This window comes from Spermophilus citellus (genome assembly GCF_964194105.1).
Source record: "Spermophilus citellus genome assembly, chromosome: 4".
Lineage (NCBI taxonomy): Eukaryota > Metazoa > Chordata > Mammalia > Rodentia > Sciuridae > Spermophilus > Spermophilus citellus.
Window position 1 is genome coordinate 167,700,554 of NC_138185.1, and position 15,440 is coordinate 167,715,993.

A 15,440-nucleotide genomic window follows, 5' to 3' on the forward strand; every position below is an offset into this window, starting at 1 on the left:
AAAATGAGAAAGATTAGGTTCATTATTTCTAAGCCTTACAGGCTATACTAAACTAAAGGCAAATGTAAGGAGTGATTATATTTTTACCCAAGATGCATTATGAACATTTTCAGCTCACTGGCTACTAAATGCGGACATGGAAAATTTAAGCTCTACATCCAACATCATAACTTACTATTCATTTTAAGGTTACCTGAATACCTGTTTCAAGTTGATAAGAAATAATTCAGATTTCACTTATATAACACTTAAGTAAATGAAAGAGAACCATTTGAGAGTTTTGGTTTCTAGCCCTTCTAGCAAAACAAAGCTTTTATTATTATCCCATCACAGAAGCTCCAGGTTCTGACTTATTTTCTAAGGCAACAGAGGGTTAAGAGGCCTCAAAGAGATCTAGGATTAGTTTCAGTAAACTTAGACCCACTAATATTTGTCTCCACCCACCTGCTGACAGGAAATCTTAACAGAGGTAAAACTCTCTTACTCCATTAATAAAAAACCCAAATCTTAAAATTCAAATGCTGATTGAAGCAAAATTCAATCTTCAACTATAAATAACTGACAGCTGATTAGATCTACAATTAGAAATGTAATGAAGAGAACAGAAAAGCACTGGAAACCTGAAATTTACTGCCTGGAAAGAGATTGCAGAGAAGGTCAAATTCTATAACACTTAATATTTTACATAGCACTTTCCATGATTTTCACCAACAGAAGTTGGACTGTAAAAACTTTTAGTCACTTGTGCATACTAATAGACAATGTTAGTTTTGCCTGCTTAGCATTCCTTTCTGTTCACCCTAGGATGTGTAAAGCCTTGGGCTCAATTACACCTTAGTATGTGTAAGGCTTTGGATATTGAGCTTATCAATCATAATACCCTGCTCTCCCTGGGGTGGACACAGCAAGTTATCTCCTTGGTAACAGGGGTCCTATAAAGAGTAGGGACAATACCAGGTAGAACCAGAGTCTTCTTCTATGACTAATATACAAGCAATGAGAGAGCATTATACCAAGAACTACTGGCATAGCCAGGGCCCAGTTCTCTCCTAAATGGCCCCAGCTGGTCTGCAGTAGCTGTAGTGAAACAAGTACACAAAAAGGGAAAAGCAGACAAAGAGACATGAAAAGTATTATGATGGTGTTGAGAAATGTGCTCCACTTCCTGGTGTGCTGGTCTGTGTAGGATGTGTGAGACACTCCAAATTGCTTAAACTAATTTAAATTTGTGCTTGGTTACTAGCAAATGAAAAAACAAGGATAATGTATTTTTGTCATGCTGTAATTGTATGTTGCTCTGATTTTAAGGGTTTATAAAAATGGTGTTTAAAATTATGGGCTTTGTAATACAATGACTTTTTAAAAGAATTTTTATCAAATTAGGGCATGTTACCTGTGGGTAAAAAATGATGACAGAAACAAAAAGAATCACAATGGCATCTCTTTAAAATATTTTTTTTCTAGAAAATCTTATCTGATCTGGAGAAATTTTTTTTTCTCTTTCTTTTTGGTGACACTAGGGATTGAACATATGATCCTTCAGCCTGAGTTACATCCTCAGTTCCACCTTTTTTTTTTTTTTTAATTGTAAATTTTCAGACAAGGCCTCACTGAGTTGCCCAAGCTGACCTGGAACTTGAGATCCTCCTGCCTCAGCCTCTTGAGTTCCCAGGATTACAGATGTATGCCACCACACCTGGCTATATATGATTTTCTTTTAAATGGTGTTGGTGACAGATTCAAGATAACTACTTTGTATGTGATTATAAACCCAATTGATAAATCCAAATGACTGAGTTTTTAAAAGATTTAAAATGTATCAATGAATATATGGAATATGAAGGATACTTTTTGCAACACTTACTTTAATTTCTGGTTGAAACCAAGTCTGTGTTTTTGTATCAAATACATGGACATCATTATGCCATCCCCAGAATATTTGTTCTTCCTAAAACAGAAATTTTAAAAATATCTGAAAGCTTTTATAATTTTTACATTATTGTTATAGCTTGGCACATATTTACTAGTAAAATAAAAATAAAAAACATTTACAATAATAGAGTTAAGTGTTATCAGAGTCATCAAGTTAATGCACACACCAGTGTCCCAAAAAGTATGATGTTCAGACAAGTAGTAGTATCACTGGACAACTTTTCTTCTCATATAATTGCTTGCTTGCAGTGAATCATAATTTTATTTGTGGACAATTTTTACATTTTCTCAAAGGACTGTCTTTTTTAAAATTTTGAGGACAAGCTGGCAGTAGCACATATTTGTGATCTCAACTTTTGGGAGGTTGAGGCAGGAGGATTACTTCAGTTCATGGGTTCAAAACCAGCCTGGGTAACATTGTGAGATCCCATCTCAAAAAAACAACAACAACAAAAGCCAACCAAAAAATAATTGGACAGAATGGATTTATACAGGACAGAATGATTTTATACATCTTGGAACCTTTTTTCCTTAAAACACATACTCAAAGCCTAATTAATCCTTGCCATAATAAATTGTATAAATTATACAGGTTATACAGGGCTATACTTTTTCCAAAAAGTTCCAATCACTTCTAATCCACCAAGCAATTTATTCTTGTGAGTCAAACTTATGCTTTTTGCTTATTGTCCTTGTTATCTTCTTCTTTTTCCTTCTTATTGATGGTCCTGGGGACTGAATCTAGGAGTACTTTACCACTGAGCTACATCCTCACCCCTTTTTATTGAAACAGGGTCTTTCTAAATGGATCAGGCTGGCCTTGAACTTGCAAGCCTCCTACCTGTCTCCCAAATAGCTGAGATTACAGGGGTAAGGTACTCCACCTGTATTATTTATCTTTTTGTTGTTGTTGTTTTGTTACCAGGGATTGAACCCATTGGTGCTTAACTACTGAGCCACATCCACCAGCTCTTTTAAATTAATTTTTTTTTAGTTGTCGATGGACCTTTATTTATTAATTTATATGTGGTTTTGAGAATCGAACCTAGTGCCTCACCCATGCTAGGCAAGTGCTCTACCACTGAGCCACAACCTCAGCCCATCTTTTAAATTTAATTTTTTTTTTTTTTTATTTTGAGACAGTGTCTCACTAAGTTGCTTAGGGCCTTGATAAATTGCTGAGGCTGGCTTTGAATTTGCAATTCTCCTGTCTCAGTCTCCCAAATTGCTAGGATTACAGGTGGGCACCACCAAACCCAGCTTCATGTATCTTTGATAGGACTTATCAAGTAAGTCAAATAAACCAAACAATTTACTTAGATTAGAATCCAAATTTAAAGATCTAGTTGTTCTCCAGAAACTTCAGGACATGTTCATTAGGTTAACTGTACTAGGGGATAAAAAAACTGAGTTCACCAATGAGTAAAGATAACTAGGTGTAAAAAATAGTAAATTATATTCTTGAAAATTATTAATAATATTTTGAATAGCAAAGTTTTAAAAATATTTCATTTTAAAAATTAAAATATGCAGAAACATGGAGAATTAAAGATACCTATATACATTTACATTGAAAATGTACAATGATAATAAAATTCAAAAGAAGGTAAACTGAAAAGAGTTATTGTGTATCTTTTGGTGGTGAGATCACTTTTTATTTCTTTTGCAATACTGGGGATTGAACCCAGGGGTACTTTATCATTGGGCCACATACTCAGCCCTCTTTATATTTTCTTTTGAGACAGGATTTTGCTAAGTTGCTTAAGTCCTTGCTAAATTGCTGAGGCTGGCTTTGAACTTGTGATCTTCCTTCCTCATCCTCCTGAGGTGCTAAGATGTACCTCCCCCAGTTCATTCTTATGCAGAAACCAGTCTGAGCTAAGAAAAATTCTGGTATGTGTCCAATAGGAGGCTTGTCAATAATAGCCATTTTGGTTAAACATAAACAAAAAACAAAATTCCCCCAAGTTGGGTTAAAGCATCTATTTATTTAACAGAAACAGGTATAAGTGATTAATGATATTAGAAAAAAAATTATTCTGCTGAACATGGTGACACACATCTGATGTTCTCAGCAATTTGGGAAGCTGAGGCAGGAGTATAGCAAGTTTGAGGCAAGCTTGGGATACGTAGTGAAACTCTGTCTCAAAATAATAAATAAAAAGGGCTGGGGGTGTAGCTCAGTAGTAAAGCATCCCTAGGTTCAATCTCTAGTACTGGAAAAAAAAAAGAAGAAGAAAGAAAAATTAGTGAGAGGAACAATGAAAGTTATTATCACTATATGAGAGATCTTCCTTGACTGAATCCAAATCTATAAGAGTAAAAATACGTTTTTTCACATAGTGTCAACTGGTAGCTCCTAAAATGAGAAAGATTAGGTTCATTATTTCTAAGACTTACAGGCTATGCTAAATTAAAAGCAAATGTAAGGAGTGATTACTTTCTTACCCAAGATGCATCATGAACATCAAAACAGTCTTGAAGTTCATTGTGTCTCCTGCACCCATAACCACCAAAATATATTAATCTGAAAAACAATACAGAGGGACACACTTTTAGTTTGCTTCTCATTTGTTCATTGAAATAGATCTTTTCTCTCACCCTAAGAACCTAAATAAGCCAAATAAATGACAAAATCATTGTATTAAAAATAAAAAAACTAAATCAAAGAGCTGAGAGAACAGAGATCTAAATGAACCAATTTCAGAAAGTGATGAGCTCTCAAACAGCAGAGACCCACAGCTGCATTTATCCAATGTGTAACAGGAGGAAATAGAAACAAATACACACAGAGATTATAAAGAGAAACCACTCATTGTATTAACCGGCACATGTAGGCTGGCATGGCAAATTAGAATCTTAAAAAATCCAGCTGCAGAAGGAGTGGGAATGCTTTTTTTTTTTCTTTTTTCTTTTTTTAGTTTTTAATTTCCATACCTCTTTTGCAAACTTTTAAGGATGGCCCAGGATCAATTATCAAAAGCTGAAAGCAGGGGCTGGGATGTGGCTCAAGTGGTAGCGCGCTTGCCTGGCATGCGTGCGGCCCGGGTTCGATCCTCAGCACCACATACAAAGATGGTGTGTCCGCCGATAACCAAAAAATAAATATTAAAATTCTTTCTCTCTCTCTCCCTCTCTCGCACTCTCTCTTTAAAAAAAAAAAAAAAAAAAAAAAAAAAAAAAAGCTGAAAGCAGGAGGTGGGGGTGTAGCTCAGTGGTAGAATGCTTGCCTGGCATTCAAAATGCTCTGGGTTCAATCACCAGAGGTGGGGGTGTGTGGAGGAGCCAGAAGAAGAGGAGGACTGCTGAGCAAACCTGCTTGAGGCAATTTGAGCTTTCAACTATTAAAGTTTGGGATCTGGACAGGAGATCTGAAAGAAACACCTGAGAGGCATGCCAAGACTATACCACATAGGGTGGCTTCACTCCAAAGGTCAGGGGAGGAGATGAAAAGCTGATCTCTTTCAAATTGCAGAAAGCCTGAGTGGGATACCAAAGCAAAGAGAACCTCTTAGGGACCCAAGGACCTACCAACTGGTTTTAAAACATAGATCTCTCATAGTTCTGAGAGGTAGGGATGAAATCTTCAGTTCTTAAATATGGGTCACTAATGAAAGACCTGCCCTGCCTCAAAACATTTGAAGCCACTGGTAAGAATGGATAAAACTAAGGCTACAACACAGCCCAAACACAGATCAACTACAGATTAGCCTGACTTATGTCCCATTCTAGCAATCTTTAAAAAGAAGAACTGGCATATCCCTCTCTGGAGATAAAGAAAATATATTCCAATCTTTACTCTTCTTTCATATAAAATGTCTGGTATATAATAAAAAATAACAAGATACATAAAAAGGAAAAAAAAGTGGTTCATGATCAAGAGAGAAAAGAGTCAACGTAAGTAGACACAGAGTAGTCAGACAACCTGAATTATCAGAAAGGGTCATTTAAAATAACTGTTAATTTTAAGAAAAGCTCATAATCCAAGAAAGGTCCTAGGTAGCTAAATGTGTGCCTAAATTGCAGAATCTGGTAGCCATTTGCTGACTGGAGATCATATTCAAACTTTGTGTTCCTGGAAGAACCACAAACTGAACTTTGGGCCTTTGTCCAGGTGTGTTCCTGTTCAGCTGCCAAGATAAACAGTCTGAAAAGTCCTATTTCATCCCGGAGACCTGAACAATGAACTATTATTTGCAGTCAAAATTAAATATCAACCAATTAGGAATGAGCATGCTTGCATCCTTCATTTGCATAACAGTCTTTAGAGGGTAACTGGTCTAGAACTTTATCTATATTAGCCAGTCCCTCTCTTTGCTCCTTTGGAACAGTTTCCTTTTGTAAGGAAGGCTGTGTCTCCCTGGTGAGGAAACTGCTTATTGAAATAAAGCTTCCATTTTTGTCTGAAATTCTTTCCTACTGAATTTTTGTTGACAAAACCATGATTAAAATGCTAATAGACCTGAGATAGAAATTTGGGGATACAGAGAAAAGACTAAATCTCTAAAGGAAAAATATCCCTGTTAAACTGTAGAACAAATAATTTGTAATCAACTCTTGAGTCAGACAAAGGAGTCTAAGAGACAGAAAAAAAGAATATAATGATTCAATGAACAGCCCATAAATTATTTTGTAACTTTCCAGTTTCCTTAAGTTTTCTGGAATTTGACAAAACAGAAAAAAGACCTCGATAGAAAGAAATCAGGAGCTAACATTTGATTGGACCATGACACTCTATCACAGTCACCTGACTACCTAACCTCCCAGAATCATTAATATAGGCTGAAACTTACCAGACCAGATCCCCTAAGTGGAAACATGATTTTCCTCAATTCCATCCATGAAAGAAGACCAGTCTTTCTGTTTTGTTTTGGTACTGGGGATTGAACTCAGGGGTACTCGACCACTGGGTCCCATCCCCAGCCCTATTTTGAATTTTATTTAAAGACAGGGTCTCACTGAGTAACTTAGTGCATTGCTTTTGCTGAGGCTGGCTTTAAACTTGTGATCCTCCTGCCTCAGCTTCCTGACTGCTGGGATTACAGGTGTGTGCCACTATGCCTGGCAGACCAGTCCTTTTGAATAATATAGTCTATCTAATTATGTACCCTAATAAAAGCTTGACCTTAAGTCCTGGTTTCTTGTTTATGAGATTACTGACATTCTGCCCTGAAAATACAAACTTTGACTTTCTATAATAAACTTCCTTCTTTGCTATGAAGACCTGACTTGTCCTTAAATTCTTTTCTGTCAGGAGCTGCCACATAAGAGCAGGGCACCCTCAGGCTTGAGCAATGGGGATGTGGGACTGGCTTCTGTTGTGCACAAAAGCAGGTGGACTTCACCCACACCCGGCAGGGGAGTGAAGCTCTGGGAGTGGGCGTTACCCAATGGGAGTGGGCTGCCTTCTTGTTCTTTTTTAATACTACCCTTTATCTTTGTTGGATGGAATGCTCTATCCAATGGCTGTCTTCAATAAAAACCAGGATTCAGGACATGCTCCCTCTTTCTCGCCTACCTCCCATATTTTTCTCTTGCCCCCCTTGTGAGAGCTTAAAGCTGAGGCGGAGGAGCTGTCCTGAAAACACCCCAAAAAAGGTATTTTCTGTGTCTGTGTGATTCCTTCATGCCACCCAATTCACCCAAATGACCCTGGATATGTAGCCCACATGGGATGTGGGCTACACTATTCTGTGATGGAGTCAAAACCTGAAAGTTTCCAATAGATGTCTCCTGGGCCTCTGGAGACTTCCCTAGATCCCTACATGGTGACAGACCTAATGGAAAAAGATGGACAATACACACACACACACACACACACACACACACACACAAAGGGTAATATCAGCAGAGACATGGCACCATAAAAAAGAACTAAATAGAAATGCCAAAAATGAAATATAAGATGTCAGAATTTAAAAATTCATTAGCTGGGTTTAATGGCAAACTGGACACAACAATGGAAAAGGTCAGTGAATGTGAAGACAAGTACATCAATAAAAAATATCCAAATTAAAACATAAAGAAGGGGTGGAGAAAGAAACTGGAAGTTCAAGCTCTGTGGGCCATTATCAAATGATTTAAAATGCATGTAAAAGGAGTTCCAGAAGACAAAGAAATGTGTAAAACAAATATTTGATAATTACTAGAAACTTCTTAAAACTCATATAAGATACCAATCTGTCAACCCAAGTAGTTCAGCACATTCCAGGTAGGATAAATATAAAGGAAACTATACTTGAGCTTTTACTTTCTTCTTTTTGGGGGAGGTACCAGAGGTTGAACCCAGGTGCACTTAACCTCTGAGTCACACCTCCAGCCCCTTTTTACATTTTATTTAGAGACAGGGTCTCACTAAGTTGCTTAGAACCTCACTAAGTTGCTGAGCTGGCTTTGAACTTGCAATCCTCCTGTCTCAGCCTCCTGATACACTGGGATCACAAGCATGCACCACTGTGTCTAGCATACTTGAGCATATTTAATCAAATAACTAAAGAGCAAAAATAAAGAGCAGATAAAGAGGAAAAAAAGACATTCACAGAAGAGGAAAATCACAAATGAGAGTCCATTTTTTCCTGAGAAAAATTAAGGCCAAAAAGCAGTGTAATCAAATCTTTTTTTTAATATATTTATTTTTTGTTTTTTAAAGAGAGAGTGTGAGAGAAAGAGGGAGAGAGAGAGAGATAGAATATTTTTTAATATTTTATTTTTTAGCTTTTGGCTGACACAACATCTTTGATTGTATGTGGTGCTGAGGATCAAACCCGGGCCACACGCATGCCAGGCGAGCGTGCTACCGCTTGAGCCACATCTCCAGCCCATAATCAAATCTTTAAAGTGCTTAAAGAAAACAAGACAAAACAACAACAAATCCTGTCAACTTAATTGGTCAAAGAAAAAATTACCAGAGAAATTAGAAATTACTGTGAAATGAATAAAAATGAAAACAAATAGCAAAAATTATGGGACATAGCCAGGGCTCAGGGGAAAATTAATAGCTGTAAATACTTACATTTTTAAAAAATCTCAAATAAATAACAAAACTGTACCCAATAAGGCTCTAGAAAGAGAAAGAAGAAAATGACTGAGATTGAAGGGGAGGGCTAGGGATGTAATTCAGTGAAAGAGCACCTGCCTAGTGTGTATAAGGTCCTGGATGTAACCCTAAGCAACACACATACACACACACACACACACACACACACACACACAGAAGATGAATAGGAAAAAAAGGTCAAGAAAAATAATAAAACAAAAATGTTGGTTCTTTGGAAAGATAAAAAAATGGACAAATGTTGATCTAAATTGACTAAGAAATAAAAAAAAAAAGCTGATGATATAACTCAGTGGTAGAGTGCTTGCCTAGCATATTAGATATGGAAAATGACAAACCCCAAAAGTAGTGAGACCTGGAAAAAGGGAAGCGAGAAGAAAAGCCATCCATTGAGAGCATTGATCCTTTCCCAATACATTCTTTCCTGGTGATAAAACAAATCCTGAGGAAGATGTGTTCATCAGACCTGGAAAAGCGGTCTCTGGGAAGAGGCTGAAGCATTAATCCTTCTGTCAACAAATCCTTCAGATACCAACCACTGACCCCAGGCCCTCCATTAGGTCCAGTAAGATAAATCCCAGAAACTGAACACTGACCCTAGACTCCCTCCCATTTCGCCCCATAAAAGACATCCCAAATTCCTAAGCACTAAAACTGACCCCTTTACTGATTCATAGAACAAACTCCAAATTCCTGGGTGCCCAAAGAAAATTGATATCCTCACTAGACCACCTCTCGTAATAATCTATATAAGCCCAGGTCCTTTCTTTGTTCAGGGGTTCATTTTCCACTAGGAAAGTGGGTCCCACCACAGCATCATTTCATCCCTATATCCTCTGCTCCTGTGTGAAACTTTGTTCTTGAATAAAGCGCTGAGCTGATTTATGAGGTTTGTGTTGCTCCTGGTCTTTTTGCACTAACATAGCATGCATTGGGTCTTGGGAATTTGAGGCCAGCCTGACATAGTGAGCCCATGTCAAAAAAAAGGGGGAAATGAAAGAGAATATATTATTATTATTATTACTGACATTATAGAAATAAGAAAGATTATATAAGAATTCTATGAAAAACTATACATCAACAAATTGGATAACCTAGATGAAAAATTCCTGGAAAGATATATACTACAAAAAATGGCTCAAGAAGAAATAGAAAATGTGAATAAATATAGCACATATGAAGACTTATCAGTAATCAAAAACCTCCTCATAAAGAAAGGTCCAGGACTAGATGGCCTCCCTGGTGAATTCTACCAAACATTTAAAGAAGGATTAATACCAATCCTTTTCAAGCTGTTCCAAAAAACTGAAGAGGAGGCAAACTTCCCCATTCATTCTATGAGGCCAGCATTGCCCCAAAATCAGACAAAGACACTACAAGAAAACTATGTCTGAAAAGGGATTAATATACAACTGTAACTCAACAACAAAAGAACTAATAACCCAATTTTTTTTTAAAGACAGAGTGAAAGAGGAGAGAGAGAGAGAGAGAGAGAGAGAATTTTTAATATTTATTTTTTAGTTCTCGGCGGATACAACATCTTTGTTGGTATGTGGTGCTGAGGATCGAACCCGGGCCACACGCATACCAGGCGAGCGCGCTACCGCTTGAGCCACATCCCCAGCCCCCTAATAACCCAATTTTAAAACTGAACAGAGGACTTGAATAGTCACACTCCTCCAAACAAAAATTTTTTTTAATATTTCTTTTTAGTTGTTGATGGACTATTTATTTATGTATTTATTTACATGCAGGGCTGAGAATTGAACAAAGTGCCTCACACATGCTAGGCAAGCTCTTTACCACCTTAGGCCCCTCCAAAGAAGATTTTTTTAAAATATTTTTTTTAGTTGTAGTTGGACACAATACCTTTATTTGATTTATTTATTTTTATGTGGTGCTGAGGATCGAACCCAGCGTCTTGCACGTGCTAGGTGAGCGTTCTACCGCTGAGCCAAAAATGCCAATAAGCACATGAAATGACAGTCCACATCATTAGTTGCTGTTAGGGAAATATGAATCAAAACCATGAGATACCATTTCATACCCCCTAGAATGACTATTATAAAAAAACAAAAACAAGCCAGGCTCGGTAATGCATGCCTGTAATCCCAGAGACTTGGGAGGCTGAGACAGAACAGAAAGTTCAGAGCCAGCCTCAGCAACAGCAAGAGATGTGGCTCAGTGGTGGAATGCCCTGAGTTCAACCCCTGGTAACCAAAAAAAACAAAAACAACAACAACAAAAAAAAAAACCCTGAAAAGGTTTGGTGAGGATGTAGAGAAATTGGAAACTTTGTACATTACCAGTGAAAAACAGTTTGATAATTCCTTGAAACATTACACACAGAATTACCATATGACTCAGCAATTCTATTGTTAGGTATATACTCCAAAGAACTGAAAACAAGGACCAAAATAACACTTGCATGCCAATGTTCATTGTAGTTTTATTGACCACAGTCAGAGGTGAAAACCCAAGTGTTCATCAACATATGAATGGATAAACAAAAAACAGTGTGTGTGTGCACGCATGCGTGCGCGCACATGTGCATGAGTGCATGTAATGATATATTACTCAGTCATAAAAGTAAAGAGGTTCTGAAACATGCTACAACATGGTGACCCTTGAAAACATTATGTTACATAAGACAGATTCAAAAGAATAAGCATTATGTGATTCTATTTATATGAAATACCTACAATAGGAAAATTCATAAATATAGAAAGGACAACAGAGGTTACCAGGGGTTGAGAAGAAAGGAGAATGGGGAGATATTGCTTCAAGAGTACTTTAGAGTTTTTGCTTGAAGTAATGAAAAAGTCTGAACCCCATAATGGTGAAGGTAGCACAAAAATGTGAATAATTAATGCCATTGATTTATATAATTAAATGATTAAAATGAAAAATCTTATGTTTAATATCTTTTAAAATAGGTATAGCAAAACCAGAGATCCAATGGCACAATTGGTTAGTGCACGGTACTTATAAAAAAGATTTAGTAAAAAGTAAGTATCTTTCCTGCTCTCACTTCTCCTGCCTAGGGAAACCAATGTTACAAGTTTCCTTTATATACATTACTAGAAAAACTTTAAAGGACCAAACATACTTTGTGGGGCAGATTAAGTTCTGCAGAAACAAAATTAGAAAACCCTAGGGGCTTAGAAAATGAATTTTTTGTCATTGCTACAGATATTCACAAAGATATTCTCTTTTGCAAGCTTAGGCAAAGCTCAGAGATAGGGTTCAATGACTAGTTTACCCCTAGCCCTCATAACACTTTTTCCAAACTGAAATGACAAATGAGGAAGGCCTAATCAAAGAGTAAATTGACAAAGTTGTCAATCACTCTTCTATAGTCAATTTTTTTTTTTTTTTTTTGGTACTGGGATTGAACCCAAGGGTTATGACTAAGCTATATCCCCCATTCCTTTTTATTTTGAGCTAGGGTTTCACTAAATTGCTTAGAGCCTTGCTAAGTTGCTATGACTGACCTGAAACTTGTGATCCTCCTGCCTCAGCTTCCTGAGTCACTGGGGTTATAGGTGTGCACCACTGCACTGGGGCTCTGTAGTCATTTCTTATAATTTTATGTTGCCTCAACATCCATTTTTTAAATATAAGTTGAATTTTCTCATACCAAGAGCAGAACTCAGCTACCTGTGCCACAGTTTCCAGTTTTATATCTTCTCTCAGTTCCTCAATGTGGTTGACACAGACATCTGTCTTAGATAACTGCCTTCTGATGACCACTTCCCTATGCAACAGCTAGATATAACCTACTTGACTGGCTGACTCCTTGAACCCACCACTATCACCCTGCACGGACTGCATAGATATTCTACAATGACCACCTTTCAGTCACAGTGTGACCTCCTGGAACTTGTAACCTCCAAAAACTTGTTTTGTTTTTTGTTTTTATATGGGGGATTGAACCTAAGGGTACTTTACCACTGAGCTACAACTCTAGGCCCCCCACCTTTTTGAGACAGGTCTTACTAAATTGTTTAAGCCTCACTAAACTGTTGAGGCTGGCACAAATTTGTGGGATGCTGGGATTACAGATGCATGCCACCATGCCTGGCATGTGCTTGCATGCTTTAAACCTACCATTTAAAATTCCCCCTTGGGAAATGTTTGGATAAGGCCTTGTACTCACATAGGAGAATACTATGCAGCTATAAGAAAACAAGTTTTCTAACTATGAATATGGAAAGTTGAACAATTTTAATGGTATACTGTTAACTAAAAGAAGCAGTGGAGTTCTGAAGAGTAGAGAGAATATGCTGATATTTGCATGAGGGGGAGTGGAGAAACAGGCATACATACATACATATGTATTTGTTTCTAACTGCATAAAGTAACACTGATGCCAGTGGTTTCCAAACTTGTTCGTACTTTGGAATTACTTCAGGAACTTGAAAAAACCCTACCCTAAAAGACTAGAATTTAATAAGTATCACATTGGTTTGGGAATTATATAAATATCCCCAGATGATTCCAAAGGCAGAAAAGTTTGAAAACCATTGCCATAACAACACAAAAAATCTTAATAAAATCAGTTTTTATGTAAGTGGTGGGTGAAAATAGGGTGGCGGGGTATATATATAGAAAACAGATCTTTCATTTTATGCTTTTTAATATGATTTTGATTTTTGTCATATTAACTATTCAGAAAATTTAGGAATAAATTCTTTAATGTAAAACACTCAAATAATTGCTTCCACCATGTTTGTTTTCATGATATGGTTTTTACTCAGGGTTTATAACTCCTAATGCCATCAACACCAAAGCAAGGGTGCAATTATATCTTGGGGAAAAAAATCATACTTTCAAATTTTCTCTATTTTGGCCAAAAGCTTACTTAAGTAAGGATTACAGTAATGCACTACGTGTAGTTATTACATTACCTGTCTTTATACACCCAACAGGAAAGTTTATCACGAGGTGTGGGTGGCTGTCCTTCAAAGTTGGTGATTTTTTTCCAAACATAGGTGCCATCTCTTGTTCGCAAATTGACAAAATAAAGCTTTTAAAAAATGAGAACATTATTAGCATATAAGACATTTAAAAATTAAATCTATACTAAGGAGAACTGTCATCCAAAAATTAATGTTATTCTTTATATTTTTAATAGATAAAAATTTTACCTACTAAGAATTATAGAATGAATAAAAATCACACAGTGTTTTAGAAGGAAATTATATATAAGAAATACTGAAAAGGACCTTTCCCCATCTGTTCTTGCCCTATGATATCAATTAAGAGTGTAGTTGATTCTGAAGCAGAAAGACATGGAAGAGAAAAGCAAGTATGCTGCATTTCCCATTTGTTTTTAAATTTTTCTATAGTTATCTTCTTTTAAATATTTGCAAACTTGGAAGATGAAATGATGTATTAATGATTATATTTTGCTGCACTCCTGAATTAAAATAAAATATTACTCAAGATTTTTTCAAGATGGCAGAATAGAGAAGGTCTTTTTCCTGGGATGCTCAGTGGTGTGAAACTAAGAAAACAGGCAGTTTCTCAGCAAGGTTGATGAAAAGAGAAAAAAAAAAAAAAAAAGGCAGAGGGACTCAAATGAATTCAGCAAAGTAGAAAAATATAAAATTAACATTTATAAATTCATTGCATTCCTAGACACCAATGATGAATCAAAAGAAAGAGAAATTAGAAAAATTATTTCATTCACAGTGGCCTCAACAAACAAACAAACTTGGGAATCTATCTAACAAAAGAGGTAAAAGATCTCTACAATGAAAACTACAGAACACTGAAGAAAGAAATTGAAGAAGACCTTAGAAGATGTAAAGATTTCCCATGTTCTTGGATAGGCAGAATTAATATTGTCAAAATGGCCATACTACCAAAAGTGCTATATAGATTTAATATAATTCCTATTAAAATCCCAATGATGTTCCTCATAAAGATAGAAAAAATAGTCATGAAATTCATTTGGAAAAATAGAGGCCCAGAATAGCCAAAGCAATCCTTAGCAAGAAAAAAGAATCAGGAGGCATCACAATACAAGACCTTAAATTATACCATACAGAGCTATAATAATAAAAATAGCATGGTATTGGCACCAAAACAGAAATGAAGACCAATGAAACAGAGTAGAAGATACCAAGACAAACCCACATAAATATAGTTATCTCATACTAGACAAAGGCACCAAAAACATACACTGGAGAAAAGATAGCCTCTTCAACAAGTGTTACTGGGAAAACTGGAATCCATATTTAGTACAATGAAATTGAACCCATATGTCTCATCCTGCACAAAACTCAACTCAAAGTGAATTAAGGACCTAGGCATTAGACCAGAGACCCTATCCCTGGTCTAATATAGGCCCAACTCTCCATCATGGTTGCTTAGGAATTGACTTCCTTAATAAGACTCCTAAAGTAGAAGAAGAAAAATCAAGAATAAATAAAAGGCATGGTATCAA

At 36.4% G+C, this 15,440-nt stretch overlaps 1 protein-coding gene across 2 annotated transcripts in view; it reads right to left on the reverse strand.

Annotated features, from left to right (window-relative positions):
* KLHDC1 (kelch domain containing 1) overlaps positions 1–15,440 on the reverse strand; it is a 48,775-nt gene that overhangs the window by 19,125 nt on the left and 14,210 nt on the right. For both annotated transcript variants that reach the window (XM_081289986.1, XM_081289987.1), the window contains exons 4-6: positions 13,897–14,015; positions 4,381–4,459; positions 1,865–1,948 (exon numbers count right to left, since the gene is read on the reverse strand). In XM_081289986.1, coding sequence (XP_081146112.1) covers positions 1,865–1,948; positions 4,381–4,459; positions 13,897–14,015 — 282 coding nt within the window. The remainder of the gene's footprint in view (positions 1–1,864; positions 1,949–4,380; positions 4,460–13,896; positions 14,016–15,440) is intronic.